The sequence below is a fragment of the Rhamphochromis sp. 'chilingali' genome, assembly GCF_963969265.1.
Source record: "Rhamphochromis sp. 'chilingali' genome assembly, chromosome: 3".
NCBI lineage: Eukaryota > Metazoa > Chordata > Actinopteri > Cichliformes > Cichlidae > Rhamphochromis > Rhamphochromis sp. 'chilingali'.
In genome coordinates this window covers 4,378,533-4,395,935 of record NC_137931.1, presented here as the reverse complement: position 1 = coordinate 4,395,935, position 17,403 = coordinate 4,378,533, and the positions used below count along the sequence as shown (strand labels likewise).

Genomic DNA, 17,403 nt, shown 5'->3' with positions numbered 1-17,403 from the left:
TGTTTATTCAGCTTAGGCTCACAGGGCTGCAGCCTGTGCCCTAGCTGTCATAGGGCAAGAGGCGTGGTCCACCTGCACAGGTGAGCAGTCCATCACAGGGCCAACAGAGAGCGACAGAGAAGCACTCCCTCACATCCACACCTACAGCCAATTTAGAAGCACCAATGAACCTAAGCAGCATTTCATTGGACTGTGGGAGAACATCCAACCTCCACAGAAAGGCCCAGCTGACCAACAAGCTTCAACCTACAACCTTCTTGCTCTAAGGCACTAGTGCTAACCACTTTTGCCCATTTCAGCCCAAATCCTGCATCTTCCTGTTTCTGACTCCAGGCCAGCTCCACTAACACTTTCTCATCAGACACTGCCACCTAGTGGAGGAAGTCTTAGTTCCATTTGAAGCTTCAGATTACAGTTAGTTCCTTTACAAAGAGGTGGAGGTGGTGGGGCCACAGCACCATCATCACTGAGTGCCATAGGACACTTAACCTTTGTTTCCATATGCTGGGAACTTCCTGTTGTTCCAAGGAGGACTGGAAAATGTGTGAAAATCTCCCAGTCAGTTCCTCACAGCACACTTCAATCATTTCCCTCCCACAGCATCAGGACCAGGGCTTTTTCTCTCTTTGGTCCCACTAAGAGATTTCCACACAAACACCTCATCAGTGGGACTCTCAGAGCTACCAGCCCTTTGCTACAATCACAAAGCTCTTCATTGAAATCAATGATATCAAAGCTGGAATCAAATGAGTCCAAGTCTTCTGCTGATTCAGCATCACATTCATCTTTGCTCCTTGTTCTGCATCCCCACCATGGACTTCATTCCTTTCCAAGCCAGCCTTGAGTGTCCTTTATTCAGCGCATCCTCTGCTTTACTTTTACACCTGATTTTAGCTGCTTTATCTCTCTTTCAACAAGTTTCTGTGCCTCAATCTTTTTCTTCTCTCCCTCATAACAAGACAGCTTCTTCTGCCTGAGAACATGTTGGAGTGATTTACTAATCCAGGGCTGCTTATTGGGGAAAATACTTCCTGTTTCCAAAGTAATCCCCATTTTTCCCAGAAAGAAAGATTCAAATCTCCAAAATCCAACTGGCTGCATCAGGACATATAGTCTGAAACTCTGCACAGTTTCCTGTTTGAAGCTGCTTCCTGTTGGCTTCAGCTGTTTGGAGTTTCCATTTTCTAAACTTCTACATTCTGAACCTTCTTCAGCTCTGAACAGATGATGAAACACTGAATGATTTCAAGCACTTTGTCTAATAAACTTACATCTTTCATTCTTTATACAGATTGTGGCGCTGTGGTTTGTCAAAGATCAGCTGTGATTATCTGGCAGCAGCACTGAAGTCCAACCCCTCCCATCTGAGACAGCTGTACCTGTATGGAAACAACCTGAAGGATCCAGATGTGAAGCAGCTGTCTGATCTTAAGAAGAGTCCAGACTACAGACTGGAGACTCTGAGGTCAGTAGAGTGATGGAGTGAGTGGGTGGTGCTGTCAGCAGTATTGTACTAAACACAGTCAGTATGAAACAAAGATCCAGTGTTTCCTGTAAAGCTGCAGCTTCTCAGTGAAGCTGTGAGAGGAGAACGGTGACAGGCTTCAGGATTGGACACAAACACTTCCTGTTTCTCACCTTTATGGTCACCATAGTAACGGCTGACACGCTCTGATCAAACACTGTCAACAGCCAATCAGCTCTCTGAACAAAGCAGCACGCAGACCAATGACTGCATTGATTTCCAAGTTTAAAGCAATGAAGAACACAGTCTGTAGGTGAGGAAGAATTTAGTGAGAGCAGATGTTTGGATGGAATTCCTCCAGTTAACAGCTGGAACCGTCCATCTGGATTGTTGGGCTTGTTGTTGGGGTTCCTACAGAGCTCAGAGTGGACACACCAAGGTTCTTCTAATGAATGAAAGTCCAAACTCAAACTAGGAGGGAAAAACATTTTCAGCAACTTCAATAAAAATCCAAAGATTAGAAAAAGTGAACCAACAATGAGTCCTAGTACAGTCCCAGCACTGACGTCCCTGCTGCTCTTTATACTGGATGTGCTGCATCACTGACTGACAGCTGATGAAGAGTCTCTGGAAACACTCGTTTATCTCCTCTGCTCTTCCTCCTTCTCTCTGCAGGTGGAGCTGATGATGGTAAACAGGACGGTGTGTGTGCTGAGAGAGGAGCAGCTGTGTCCTGATGATCCAGAGAGGTTGAAGCAGCAGCAGCTTGTGTGTAGAGACGCTCTGACTGGGCCATGTTACTGGGAGGTGGAGAGGAGAGCTTCATCCAGCAGTGACTGACAGAGGAATGAAGTGCAGATGACTGTCAGTGCTGCAGAGTGAACTGCTCTGAGAACAGCTCCACTGTCAGACACAATGTAGAGTCCAGCATCAGCCCTGTGTGTCCCTCTGGATCTGACAGAGGATCATCAGTGTATCTGGACTGCTCTGCTGCTGCTCTGTCCTTCTACAGTCTCTGCACAGTCTCTGTCTCACTCTGGAAAGATTTTACAACTTGTTGTAATTACAGAACGTTAATATAATATTCAAACATGTGATCTTCTCTTTATTTCTGAATCTTTACCAAATAAAGAAAAACCAAACTAACAAACAGAAGCTGTCGTGTCCTTTTTCACCACATCTGTGAATCTTTTCTGTGTTTTTCCTCTTTTCCTCCTTCCTGCAGCTCCATCTTCATCATTCTGTGTCCAGTATATGTGAACACGTCCAAAGCATCTGAGCCTCATGTTACCCGTTTGTGTGAGTTACGCCTGTCGTTGTGTTGTGGTGTATAAATAAGGGGCAGGAGACAGCGCTGGATCTCTGAGTTCTTTACTCTCAATTTCTGCAACATCTGCAATATATAGAAATGCAAACCTGTGAGCTGTGTGTGTTGTGCGTCTGCTCGGCCACCTCTCCTCCGGCCGTGCTGGAAGCAGCTGTGCGTTTGACAGTTTTATCGACTCGACAATAATCGAACAAATTAAATGTTCAAAAATATCAACTTAAGCACTTCAAAGTCAACAAAAAGCTTAAAACAATGAAATAATATTTCACTGACAAAACAACAGCTCATAAGAACGATACACAAAATAATACAGAAACAAACAAATAAAAGTTATTAACCAGGATCCATGTTTTTGTCACAAACACTGAATCAGCTGATTCACTCTTTATGTTTCTGAGTTTGTTTTGTGATTATAGTTCTGGTTTCTGTTTCTGTGTCTTCACTGTGTCCCACGTCTCCTTACTTTGGACTGTCTGTCCTGTCACTGAAGGTGTCTGCCCAACAAGGACGTGGTGCTGAATGCATCCAGACCCCTGCTGACTGTCTTTGCAGCTTCGGTCAAAGGTACAGTGTCCACTGTGACCCTGAGAGCAGGACACAGCCAGAGGTGAGTCAGCAGTTACAAACTAAATGCTGCTGACATGAATCAAACTGCTGGATAACCCACTGCTCATGAAAATGGCACCTTTCTGTTGCTTTTTGAGATTACTGAGAATATTTGAATTGTGACTCAGATGGCAGATCCAGGCTCTCAGCCTCCAGCTGAAACTTCCAGTCCTCCCCCAGCCAGAAGCTCTGATGCTGGGCTGAGAGACTTTGATCCTTCCCTGGATCCAGAAATCCAGGAGGGAGAAGGAGAACAGGACCTCCTTCCTGATCTGGAGAGGCCTGAGGGAAAGAAAGATGGAGCAGACAGAGCTTTGAACAAATCCAAACCTCCTGAGCTTCACCTCCACAAAGGTGCAGACACTGATGCACAGATTCACATGTGACACCTGCAGCGTCCAGCTTGTGCCGCTGACATTATCTCCACTCTGATACAAGCCTCATTCACTCGCTCACACACGTTCATACAATCACCTTTTCCTCACAGTCACACACATGAATGTAATGAGGGGAACTCGGGGTTCACTGTCATTCCTCAGGATACTTTGATATGCAGACTGGAGGCTCTGTGGATGAAACACCGACTGTCTGAAGCACTCTGAAGTGTTCATGATGGACTTCATCCTGATTAACACTACAATACTTGTTAGAGGCCTTTTATATGTAATAATATTCTTTTCCATTAAAGCTCTGAACATTCTCACTCTTTCTTGACCAGGTGTGACAGGTGAAGGACACCGGCGAATAGGAGGACAGAAGCTGAGAGCCATTAGTCACATGACTTCAGCTGCTGCTGCCTCACCAACCACTGGCCCCTCGGTGAGTCTAGAGTTACAGCAGTGACCACAGGAAGTGCACACGTGTGATCTAAAGCTACATGTGGGCCTGTGACCATCAGTCTTCTCACTGTGGTAGACGGGTTTGTGAGTCCCTGTGATGCTGGGAGTGTCCAGGACAGTCGCTCCTGATCGGGTCTCTCATGGAAAGCTGGTCCCAGGAATTCCTGGAAAATTCCTCCACAAAAGAGAACTGGGAACATAAGTGCAGAGTGACAGAGGTGCTCAGCAGCCCTGCTGTTATATGGCAATAGAACCAGAATAGTCGGCAACCACTTGAGTTAAGTTAGCCAAAGAGATGCGACTCAGACTGACTTCATCATGTTGGCAACGTGTCTGCATTGATAAATTCCAGTTATTCACAAATCAGAGAATAATTCCAGTCGTTCAGAGACAGATTGTGATTGTTTGGAGGATGTAATCGTTTCCCTTCAGGGAGCGTGTTGGACGCTCAGTGTCCGGGTGATTAGCTGATGCAACTACTTAGAATCAGTTTGTGAATATGAAGAAAATCAGTGCAGTCACTGGACAAACTCTGATTCTTCCTAGTTTCACTCTTGTTTCAGTCCAGTGTGACTGAGGTGGTAAAAAATGATCTGACTTTTAGCCACACAGCTGTCTGCTAGAGAAAAAGCCTTTGTGCACAACTTTCTTAAAGGCAAACGGCACCATGTTCACTGCAGCTGCAGCAAACGCAGCAAAGAGTGAAAGTTGGACTGAGAATGTTGTGACTGTTTCATGAGAAAGAGCAGGAAAACAAGCATCACACACCCAGACACAGTGCTGGGATTAGAATTAGACTTTAGAGCCAAATGTAGGACAAAAGCTTTAATATGAAAGAGGAAAACCCAACAACAGCCAGAGCATGAAACTCAAATCTATACCAATCACCAAGAAAGCTGACAGGCCTGTGACACGTCAGAGACGCCGTTCAAATCATAAAGAAGTTGGTTTATTGACAAAATGTAAAAAACCAAAAAGAATCAAGTCAACCTTCAGTTTCGAGCGAGTAGACCAATCAGGCACAGCAGCAGCTCTAGAATAAGCAACAGTTTGATGTATTACAAACAACCTTTCATATACACACATACATATGGCTCATATGCTGTTTAAAAAGGGCTCAAAGACCCAACAGGGGCCCGTTCTTCGTACGTCGCTAAGTAAGTTAGCTGGATTAGATTGTTGACGATTTCGCGTGATCCTGGATCGTTCAGTTCCCCGAAGCTCATCCGGGACTTGCTGTCATAGCAACAGAGCCGTAAGCGTAAACCTGCTCGGGAGCAGGTTTACTTTATGTAAACAGGATTAGATCGCGGCCACGCAGGTATGTCCGCTTCATTTATACGAAAGCAACAGCGATATTTTACCACTGTTTCACCATAAATAAATGACATCAATGTAACTAAAGATAATGCAGCACTTGATCCTTTTATTGATGTCACACAGATACATACAGGTCATTTCCTAAAAAAGGGAAATGTACTATTAACATTCTATTACATGTATGTGATTATTACAGATGTAATTCATATTTCAGAGTAGTAATTGCAAATTACTTTGTGTAATCAAGATGAGAGACCACGGCTATAAAAGCGAAGGTGGATTTGGGAAGCCTGTCGCAGCCATGTCCTGTCCGTATACGCGACCAACCCATTGCGGAAGGTGCAAGATTGATAAGGAGAGTCCTCAGAATTCAGCGTATATTGCGGGATAGACAGGATCCTTTAGCTCAGCGCGACAGTGTGCTCATTGAGAGATATCGATTTTCCCGTGAGGATATTATTTACTTAACCAACTTGTTGACGAGGGGGTGCAGGACCACCACCTGTCTTTTCTTCCTCTGCCCTTTTCTTGGTTGCTGTTACGAACTAACTAACAGAGTATTACAGGCCAGTATTACCTTGCCAAGAGACGAAAAGCAATATAAGAGATAAATATTACCATTCTGTAGAATACTCCTGTATTCCACTTTTACTTGTTCCCATGTTCTTGTGGGTCCTGTTGTGGCTCTAATGTGAAAGGGGATATAATATAACATATTATAATATAATATAATATAATGCCATATGATATTGGACAATATAGTGTCATATGATAGATCTACCCTACCGCCTACTGGTGTTGGCCAGAGGGGCCGATGGCGCGATATGGCAGCCTGGCTACAACCGTAGCTGCCTCCACCAGTGTGTGAATGTGGGAGTGAATGAATAGTGGTATCATACAGCGCTTTGGGTGCCTTGGAAAGCGCTATATGAACCCAATCCATTATTATTATTATTATTAAATTACCTACGAGTTTGATTTGTCAGCAACTTTCTGCCAGCCCTCTCTCCTTGCTTTTGCAGCCTTTGCAGTGTTCCCTTGCGTTTTAATTAAACTCTGAAACTCCTGAAATCCCTCACTCATGAGTTCTTGCTCTGCTGCCGGATAATACCGAGCACGCCCCTTCGACATTTTCGCCGACCAATCAGCGGGTTGCCGATCAATGTTTCTACTATCGATGCGTAGCCCCTTTTACGACACCCAGTGATGTCACATTACTGCGTCCAGCTGTACTAATCGTCAACAGCAGGTGTGTTCGGGGAACCGGATTAGCGAGCTCACGGTTAGCGCGATAGTTTGGTCTTGGATGTGTCATTTGATCTTGGATGTAGTAAGCGACGTACGAAGCACAGGCCCCAGATTACACAAAGTACAAAAATACTTTCATTCAGACAACAGTCAGCTGTGCACGAGACAGAGAGCCGACTACAGTTAGTAACATGGACTCACTTTGTTTCAGACACGACACAAAGTAACACAAAGCCACAAAGAGCAGAAACATCAAAAAGGAGGCAGAGCAGCAGCAACTCTCCATGAGCTGTGAGGCTAACAGCCACCCACACTTCCTGTGATGCATAATGAAAACAACATTAACCTGAAGGATGATAACAACAGAAAGAAGTCTAAGCTAACGTTACACAGCGCTCACACAGCGCTGACTGTACAGGCCTCACACAGCTACGACCTGCATCCACAACACCTGATTCTACTGAACACAAACAAGTTAATGATATATGAGCAATCCAGGGAAGGCTTCCAGGAAGGTGAGGATCCAAAGACAGCTCTACAACAGCATCAGTCAGCAACAATGTTACTAATCACTGACTCTTTCATCCTTTTATACTCAATCAAAAAGTGCTGTGTTCACATTTGTTTCTGCTGAAATCCAGAGACTGAAAATGCGTCTTTTTAAAGTTTGAATAAACTGACTGAACTTCTCACGAGTCCAACCGTGAGGAACACTTCCCCCCATGACACATCACAGGACAACGTCTCAGTGGAGGGGGGACAGTAGCTCAGTTTAGGCAGTCACACTCAGAATCGATGCCTCCAGTCAGGGTCAAACGTGGTCCTCAGAAACCTGCAGATGTTTGGGCCAAGCTCTCACTGGTCTCTGCGTCTGTAGACTGAGCTGATGTTTCTCCAGGTGTCTGGTAAAAGGACGATGCTGCTGTCCAATGAGGCGAGGAGAGAAGTAGCCAAACAGGCGAGAGCCGTGAAGGAGGAACGGCGGGCAGCTCTGGATGCCCGACATAAATACCTGATGAGCAGGCTGGCCGACGCCGGCAGCCTGGAGGAGGCGGCGGTGGAAGACGCCATCGTCTCTGATGACAGAGTAAGTTCAGAGACGTGATCCTTCCTCAGAGTTGAACCTTTGAGTCATTAATGTCTGATTCTTCCAGTTCAGTCTGATCCATGAATTCTTTGCTGCAAACGGATCCAAGAAGCTGATTTTCTTCTATCAGGATGTCAAACAGGTAACTTTGATCACATTTCAATGACTGACACATGAAGGTCTAACCGCTCTTCATAATCTGCTGTCCTGTTTGTTGCACCGTACTTTGTATTCATATCTTTTAATATCTGCCTTTCTCCCAGAGTCTGTCCTCCCGTCAGTCTTCCTTTGTGGACGCATCAAACTCAGCTGTGGCTCAGAGGAAACTCTTCCTCACTACGGGGAACTCTGAGGTTGGCTTCAGCTTTTTATGTTTAGTTCATGTGAGAATCACAGAAAAATGCTGATATGAGTGGAAGCTTCTGCTGGGAAATTGGCAAAGAGCAGATTATTGAACAGCGAGGCAGACGGTTCATTTCAGTGATGCCAGTTTATTAGAAACGAGGACTGTGGGGCTGCTGGAAGTCAGGACGGCCGTTCTCTGGATAAACCTGACAGCTGAGGTGGAGAGCAGGATTTATCCACAGACGGCTTCTTCCAAGCAAATGTCCTGAACACACCTGAGCTGAGGGTTACACAGTGTGTCCTGTGTGATCTCTGCTTTATGGTGGTTGAATCTCACAAATGTGACCATCAGACCTGACGACTTATTTGTGATGTTTTCATTAAAAATATCCTGGGTGAGGTGTTTGGGGCCTGTCCCATGAGGAGGAGTCTCCAGGGCAGACCCAGGACACACTAGAGAGGTTATATCTCTCAGCAGGCCTGGGAATGCCTCAGTATTGTCCTGGATATGCTGGAGGAAGTGGTTGTTTAGGGAGGTCTGGGATTCTCTGCTTAGACTGCTGCACCTGTGACCCGGGACCAGATAAACAGGAAATGGATGTTTGAAATTCAAAGAAATCCTCTTTTAATAATAAGGAAAAAAGACAGCAGGAGATCCATCGCAACTAACAAAACACTTCAAACACATCAATGCATCAACTTTAATCAACTTCATTTGGTTCAAATGAAGGAATCTAACAAAGCACTCACTAAAATGAAACACCAGTTAGTTTCCCGAGCTCAACAGGTCGAACACCTGAGTTTGGTTTGCGGTGCAGTTTTTATTTCTTCTAGATAACTTGGGTTATTTGCACAGGAAGGTTTTTTAAATGTATTTCTTAAGTACGATCTTATATGGGGGTTGATTTTATAGCATAACAGAATAATGTAATAACTCTAATAGAGTATAAAACATTTGCAGAATGAAGTACAAGGTGAAGAAAAGTCAGAACGTCCCTATTTGAAAATACAGTCTCAGAAGGTCAGAGATGGACAAATTCAGCTACAGAAACATGTGGCCATTTTTTTAAAGCCATAGAGCATATTACAGACGACACAAAGAGCAAACACTGTAAACTTCTAACCACAGACCTCACACAGCTCACACACGTCAGAGTGAAGCTGTCATTTCCTGAAGCTTCCACACAAGAGAACTGGCAACAAGGTGGAGTCCTCATGGATCACTAGCAGAGAAATGTGGGTGGGTGCCAGACCACATGGACTCGACTCACTTTATTTCATACAAAGGAGCAGACTAATGCTGTCATCCTTAAAGACTAACTAGAAACAAGCAGTGCGCTCACATCGACTCGACTTGTTTTGCAAGTTTGAAGTGAGATGGTACTTTGGAGTCAGCCTCCCGAGATGATGGCTGGCTGGTTTTTGAAAAACATCTCATATTTATACAATGAGTAGCAGACTTTCCTGACTTGCAGAGGTCAACGTCCTCCTCAGTCATGCGCCATGAGTGGCACAGATACTATTCATCAAATAACTAACATGGCCTTGATTGTTACTCCAGAGACTTATCTGCGATGTAGCTTTATAGCATTTTCATTAGCAATCGTATGATTTGTGTTACAATGACCTTTGTGGACGGGCCCGGACCCCCAGGCCTCGTCCGTGACGCCGACGGTGAGCGCAACGTTTTTGTTTTCTTGCGCTTAAAATAACCTGATCAGCGTTCTGCGGACGGTTTGTTTACATTTCTCACATCTATGATTGTTCACCCGGGTTGGACACGAGCAGAGAGGGCTTTCAAGATGAAAAAGCCAACGTGAAACTTTAACGGACGACAATTGCAAGTTTTTCAATCAAATCTCCGTCACACCCTTCCTTGACCTCATCACGTTATCCACCTTAGTCAAGGAACAGTGGTTCGGGAAAATATGCATTTGTTTTTTGGACCAGTTTAAAACGTATCTCAACTAGTGATGTGCGGATCAATACTGAAATATCGATTCCTCCGATACCCGTCATTGTGTCCGGCCCCTTGGCGTGCACACTCACAACAATGGCTGAGCGTAAACAGAGTCATGTGCAGACGTATTTTACCTCCACGAACAGCTGAGACGTGGTTTGCCATACATGTGGCAAGAATGTGAGGTGTTGTGGTAACACCGCTGACCTGGTCAAACACCTCAGAGTGAATCATATCACAGAATATGACGAGCGTATGTTGAGGCGAACTGAAGAGGAGGAGAGGGAGAGGTGCTGCCAGGGCGAGACAGACGTCTCTCACGGAGTCCTTTAATGCTGCAGGCAGGCAACAAATAGCCACAACTTCAGGTTTTTCATTTCTATATGATAATTCTGCATCATTAAGTGATAAGAACAAGTAATCTGATGTCCTGTGATCATTACGACGCTATAATTTGAGATAAAATAAAAGATAGAGTAAAAAAAATAAGTTTTTGTACAGAGTATCGTATCAGATCAGTATCGTCGATACCACCCTGAATTTTACTTGGTATCGGATCGGAAAGGAAATCAGTGGAAATCAAATCCTGCTTCTACAGGTGTCCAGTTCATTCACTCTGACCCCTCCAGATAAGCGTTGCCAGTTCTCACTGTGCTGTAGATCACATTTTCTTGTGTTTGGGGTTATAACGGTTACTTTTGAGGTCTGTGTTATAAAGCAAGTTAATCCTGAATTTAACTGGAGAAGACAAATTCCCACTGCGTGGTGTAGTGCACAGCCAGGCATTCTTTACATTAGTTCGTTTGACAAAACCAAAAAGCCGAAAGTATTTACTTGGAGTTTGGTTTGATGAAATAAGTGCCAGAATCAGTGAATACAAATGATTCCAATGACATGAAAACTGGTCGAAGGACAAATCCCTCAAGAAAAGCACGACTAGCACATTAAGTTTGTTTGTAATCATCATCATCTCTAACACCATGCGCACAACAGTGACTTTGTTACAGAACACTAAGATAGTAAAATCTGGGAAATGATGATATTTCTTTCCAAAACTTCCTGTCTGGAAGACATTAAAGCTGCTGTGCCACCTGCAGCTTCTTTCAATCTACGTTATGTGAATATATCTTTTTTTTTGGGTTTGAACATCCATTCAAACTCATTCTCTGCCTAGCAAGTGTCATTCCCTCATTTCCTTGGGGTCCAGCTTCACATACGTGGCACTGAGCCTTTTCCTTTGTCACCTCTTTCTGCTACATGCCTAGCCTCCCAGTTTCTTGGTCTATTTTCTTCATTTCGCTAACTACACTTCTTTTTCTTTGTAAATCTCTTCCTTCAAATACTTTCAAAATCACTTCTGTGCAGAGAAGACGTCAAACCCCTTCTTGGCAGTTTATCTCAATAAAGCTGTACTATCCCAGCCATCTGGTAAGTCTTCCCTACTACCCAGAGCCTGTTTATACTCCTGCATGTCTCTGCCTTCACTCACTTCCTCTTCTTGATGTCCAAACTCATCCTTCAAACTACCATTTGATGCTGCATAGCTGCATTCTCCCTGACACCTCCTTGTCTCCTGTCTTTTTGATTTCACCTTCTGCATAATATTTAGTTGCCCTGTGTGCAGCTTCCTCCACTTTCATATATTTCTACAAGTTCCTCCCTGTTCTTGAAGTATGTGTGCACCACGGCCATTTCCACTTGGAAAATCTGCCCCACATCTGTCTTTCTAGATTTCTCTCCTAAACACCACACCTACCCAACACCTCATAACCTCTGTTCCCTTCACCTAAATGTCCATTGAAGTCTGTGTCAATCACCACTGTAGTATGTGGTCTCTTGCACACAAAATGTGTCTACCCTCCACCTCCATAATATGAGTCCGCCAGCCCTCCCATTGCCAGTCATAGTCCATAACAAGTCAAAAACATAAACAGCTCGAACGTATTATTTATTTAAAAAAGAGAGAGAGAGAGATCAGTTGTCCTTGCTCTAGCATCAAGAGTCAGTGACTGGCTGTTCACTGCAGGCTCAGCAGTCCAATGGCCGATCAGCAACACTTTAAGTTTTGTGTGCATTCATCATGTGCAACTCTGCAGAAAGTCTCATGTCAAGGATGTGTGGACAGGGGGGCTATTAAAAAGTTCCAGTATACAGAATAGAAAACCATCAAATGAATGAAATAAAATCTGTTGTCACAGTGGTTTTTGAAGGAACAATTACTTCACAGATGGACAGCCTCATTATATTTGAGTTAAATCTGATGATACACACTTCACGTCACCCTAGTTACATGTTTTTATTTGCCATGTGTATGTTATCCAAGGGAGGAAGAAAATGAAAAAGAAAACTTTTGATGTGTCCAGACATTTCTTCACATCAGCTGCCAGCAACCAGTTTCAGCATGTACAACTGTTGCAGTAAGTGTGCTCATGCAGACCAACTATGCTGGTCCACTGTTCTTAATGGTGCTGCATGTTGAGAAAGAAGTGAAACAAATGTTTTGTTTAACAAGTCCACTAGTGTTAGAATAACTTGGCATTTCCAATCTGTTTCTGCTGTAGTTCAATGAAAGGTTTCAGTTACTTAAGTTTGAGAAAAACCAAAAAAACGTTGGCCAGCTTCCCTCAGGGTCACTCCACAGTTGATGACATGGTCCACTATTGTAGCTCTGATGTCATCAGCAATTCTATTTCTTACTCTTCTTACCCGTCCTCTCCCCCCTCCTCGTCCTCCTCTTGCTCCTCCTTGTCCTTGTCGTCCTCTTCATCCTACTTCTTCACCTCCACGTCCTCTTCCTCGGCCTCCTCTCACTCTTCCTGCTCCCTCCATTGTACTCCACACACAGAGCTTACCTGTATCATAGTGCTTAGGCTGATTGCAAAGTGAACTAATTATCTAAAAAAGCTTTCACATGTGGCAGTGTGCCAGACAGTTGACAAAATAGTGTAAATAATGGCCATAAATGTGTATAGTTTTGCTAGGAGTGCGTTGATCATTTGGAAATTGAGTGCAAAGCAGTGAGTTGTGTTTACAGTTCTGCAAAAAGAGTGCTGTGCAGTGGATTGTAGCTACAGGTTTGCAAAGTGTGTGTTACAAAATGGCAAACTGAGTGCAAAGCAGTGTTTGTGCTTTTAGTTTTGCACACTCAGTGAGTGGTTTTGCTATAAGTATCAATAGTTTTAGGAATTGTGCTGTAAGAATCACAGTTAGGGTTTAAGCATTCAGAAAAACCTGTAATAAACGCACACGCATGCGTCTTCAGCATTACTGGGTTTCTGCAGCTCCTGGTTTCCTGTTTAATACATTCACACAAGCAATCAAACGCTATGAATCGTTCCACAATGTTTGCAGTCACTTTTCTTATCCCTCCTGACTCAAGAGCATAAAGCGATCTACGTTAGCTCTGGGAATTCTGACGGTCGTTCAGTAAATCTTTGTTTAATCTCTTTATTTGCTTTTTGGAGAAGTGAAGGTACAAAAACCTCGTCAATCAAATTTGCTTCGGTGGACAGAAAACAGCCGTTGTAGACTGTTTGGGGTTACCTTTTATAAGTATTGAATTTTCAAAAGTGAAGTCAGTTCTTCTGACCAGGTTCAGACCAGGATGAACACAAGTATGATACTGGACCCACTAGAGAACTGGTCCCAGCTGTGGGTTCACCTCCTCCTGCTGAACTCATAGGACAGACTCTAATGTAGCATCACGTTCATCGGTCACTCCTGACCTCCTGTGAAGCATGACGAATGTGTAATTAATGACTTCATTATTTGGGGCATTATTGCTCTAAAAATCATATTAATAGTATTATTATTATTGTGCTTTAGGCTGCACTGATAACGCAGAGGTCTCTTCTTCCTCTGGGCTGTTTAAAGGGCCAGTTTGTCCAAAGCTGTGTATATACCAGCTGCTGTCAGGCTTCAGATGTCTGCATTAGTCCACAGTCCACTGTTTGTAAGCCATTGCTTTACTGCAAAAGTTCCCATCTACTGTAAAGAAATGGAGATAAGCAGGCACATAATATGAAAAGGCATGCTGTAGCTGACTTTGTCTTTTCTGATCCATCGGTTTGTGTGGCTCTTTCCACAGGAGGGACCTAACCCACACTTTATTTACTTATATGATAAGTTTAGTGGAGTGTAGTGCAAAATACACAGTGTTTACTTTTAATTTAACAACATGAAGCTGCATCAAGTTTCCATGGTGACTGCTCAAGAAATTCTGCATTCATAAATAAACATCAGACTGTCAAAAGAGCTCATCTGTGCGAGACCACCGAGCTGAGAGCATTTTCAGGTCCAGATCCCCCGTACGCCATCGTTGGAGAGCAGTTGACGTTTTTCTTCCTGACTTTGATTTGAACACGTTTAAATGGAAAAGAGTCAAGGAATCTATAAGCCTATCAGGGTATGTGACGCTTTTGCTTTTACTGCATTTCAGTAATTTGAAGAATTTGATGTCGTTTTAAAAGTTGACAAACTGAGAATCATTTTAAGTAAGAATGACTAAATTGCTATTTCTTTGACAGGTGTTGTTCAACACACCAATTTATGAAACAGCTGTAAAGATCTGCTGGTATCTTCCGGGCTACAAGGCTCAGGTTAGACCCAGATTCATGCAAACCAAAGCTGACAGAAAATATCAGGTCATTTCTGAGGACCTGAGAGTGGTGGTGATTAAATGTCTCCTTTACTTTTAGGTTGCGATAATGACGGAGTTTCTCAGACTTCAGCAGGAAGATCTAATTCCACCGAACCTCACTGCTGAAGATCTGAGAGATCTTTTGGTGGAGAAGAGCAGGGAGACGCTCAGAGAGCAGTGAGTTACTGTCACACCTGAAAGTCTGTTTGTGATGACGTGTAAGTGCTGAGAGAAAACCTCTGCTTTGCTTTCTTTTGAAGGCTGTGGGAGTTTGAGTTAGAGGATTTTGACGAAGAGGAAGCCAAACCTCTTCTAAGGCTGGTAAGACGAGAAAACCCACAAGACTTTTTTTTCATTACGTGCACATAACCTTTACACATAAGCGCACTGTAAATGTGTTTTCTGTTTCAGGTGTGGGCGGTGAACGTCAGCAATAAAATGAGGGACGTTGAATTTGAAGCCAGGTTGCTTCTTCAGTTCCCAGAGGCCGTACCTCCTAAATTTCAGTGAGTCACATGTAACATACAGTTATTAACCCTGTAAGACCCAACCCATCAAAAAACAGCCAGAAAATTCAGATTCTTTGGAACTGAGATGTTTATCAACCCTTTAAACAAAAGCCACACATGAGTTCTTTGCTATGTCATGTTGTGTATGATTTACTTTTATTGTGTATTTATTTTTTGTATCACATTTGATACACTGGGTGTTTTTGGCAACTTTTTGTTAACGACAATGTTAACTTTAGACTAAAAAAGAGTTTTGTCCACAACATTTAGAAATTATAGCAAGTATTGATCATGTTGATGAGATCGAGGTCTCAGAAACTCATGTATGATACAAAGGTGGTTACAGGGTTAACAGTCCAGCTACAGTGTTTCAATATTTAAATGATGCTTTGAATATGTTTAACAGATAACTCTTATCATGTTTTTCTACAGAGCACCTAAATTCCTCAGCGCGGTGAAGGATTACGTTGAAATCCTGAAAAAGAAGCAGCAGGAACAGCCTAACAGCAAACTGCTCACCGCGCAGGAGGTAGTGGTCGAGGTAGTTCCCCGCGTTCTCCAGGGCTTCTGGGAGCTTCCTCCTCGTCCCCTCCTAAACATGGCCTCCCAGAGTCTAAGTATCCTCTCCACCAGTGTCACCAAGGCCACTTTAGATCGTGTCTCCAAGAGCCTCACGGCGATGGAAACACAGGCCGTCTTCACCCGCTCTATCCGAGACGATCTGGTCGACAGCATCCTGACGGAGATTAGACAGAAATTTCCTGAAGAAATTCTGTCTATCCAAGTTGCAAACTTTGCACCCCTGTTGCTGAAGACCATTGCTGATGTAGCAAGGATCCAGATATGTGAAATCTTTGAGCCCCCTTCAAGTCCTGATGTGAAGAGCACAAATGGTGAGCGCTCCTCTGACGGCCTTTCAGTGGCAAATGTTCCACCAGCCGAAGAAGCTCTGTCAGAAAGTGTTGCAGAGCCCGACGTTCCCTGTGAGGAACTTCTTTCTGAAAGGGCATCCAGTCTGAGTACTCGAGACCTTACGATCGAAGGAGCTCTGTCAGAAAGTGTTGCAGAGCCCGACGTTCCCTGTGAGGAACTTCTTTCTGAAAGGGCATCCAGTCTGAGTACTCGAGACCTTACGATCGAAGGAGCTCTGTCAGAAAGTGTTGCAGAGCCCGATGCTCCCTGTGAGGAACCCTATGGCGAGTCCAAATCCTGTGTTGAAGGTGAAGATCATATGATCAACGGATCTTGTTCTGAAATTGGGCCGGTTCCTGATGTTCCCTTTGAGGAACCTTTTCCAGAACCTGAAGCCAGCATGAAGTCCGAAGACCGTCAGATCAAGAAGAAGAAAAAGGGCTTCTTCAAAAGACTGAGAAGTCTGTTCTGCTGCTGTTGCAGACCAAAAGTCACCGACTGACACTGAAGCTGTGACCCAGTGTTGGTGTTGCAGTAACTCTAAATATGTAAATATGTTCCTTAATGATTTTTCTTCATGTTTTTGGGGGTTTCTTTAGTTTTCAGTGGGCTGGGTGTTTTTTCTCCTCCGTGTTCTTTACTTGATTCTTGTTCATAGTTCCTGATTTGTTTTCCTAGTTCTTGTTTCTTAGTTTGTAGTTTCTTGAGTCCACCTGAGTTTCCAGCAATAAAAGCTGCCGATTCAAGTTTCATTCCACGTAAGAGTCCTGTGTTTGGGTCCTACTACCTGCCTGTCACAGCACACCATGACAGAAACTTTATAAACTCATTCATATTTCTACACGAGTCTCCAGCTATGTTAAAGATTTTTTTTCTTTCAAACATTTGTAAGAATCTCTTATGGTTCTCAAAATACTTCCACAAGTCCAGTAAGTGTAGTGCAGTAACATATTGATGGTATTATTTTTAATAATTATTTATTATTTTTAATGCACTTTGAACTGAAACTGGTATATAAAATGTACTTCCTGTAGAAAATGCAGTGTGAATGCTAATAGCTGAATAGCTTGAGTTGAATTTTTATAATTGCTGAAATCTTTGGTGAAAAACATGTTACAGTTTTTGCCCGTTGCTTGAACACATTTT

The 17,403-nt window shown here is 43.5% G+C and overlaps 3 protein-coding genes across 3 annotated transcripts in view; all 3 read left to right on the top strand.

The window, feature by feature from the left end:
* The window catches only part of LOC308394299 (uncharacterized protein), a 1,060,216-nt gene that overhangs the window by 37,924 nt on the left and 1,004,889 nt on the right, over positions 1–17,403 (top strand). The gene's annotated exons all lie outside the window — the stretch shown is intronic.
* On the top strand, positions 2,147–12,125 carry LOC308394311 (uncharacterized protein). Its single transcript, XM_080878571.1, has 7 exons — positions 2,147–3,399; positions 3,527–3,752; positions 4,117–4,217; positions 7,704–7,892; positions 7,960–8,034; positions 8,156–8,245; positions 11,563–12,125. The coding sequence occupies exons 2-7, from the start codon at positions 3,527–3,529 to the stop codon at positions 11,797–11,799; spliced, it is 918 nt and encodes a 305-aa protein (XP_080734697.1). The 5' UTR covers positions 2,147–3,399; the 3' UTR covers positions 11,800–12,125.
* Positions 14,567–16,759, top strand: LOC308394465 (uncharacterized protein; the record flags this gene model as incomplete). The annotated part of the gene is made up of 6 exons (XM_080878823.1): positions 14,567–14,602; positions 14,724–14,795; positions 14,895–15,013; positions 15,097–15,157; positions 15,248–15,342; positions 15,778–16,759. 6 exons carry the CDS (start codon positions 14,567–14,569, stop codon positions 16,757–16,759), a joined length of 1,365 nt encoding a protein of 454 aa, XP_080734949.1.

Coding starts and splice junctions, on each gene's coding strand:
- LOC308394311 (XM_080878571.1), top strand. CDS start 3,527: ATGGCAGATCCAGGCTCTCAGCCTCCAGCTGAAACTTCCAGTCCTCCC. Junction 3,753..4,116: donor TGAGCTTCACCTCCACAAAG/GTGCAGACACTG, acceptor TTTCTTGACCAG/GTGTGACAGGTGAAGGACAC. Junction 4,218..7,703: donor CACCAACCACTGGCCCCTCG/GTGAGTCTAGAG, acceptor ATGTTTCTCCAG/GTGTCTGGTAAAAGGACGAT.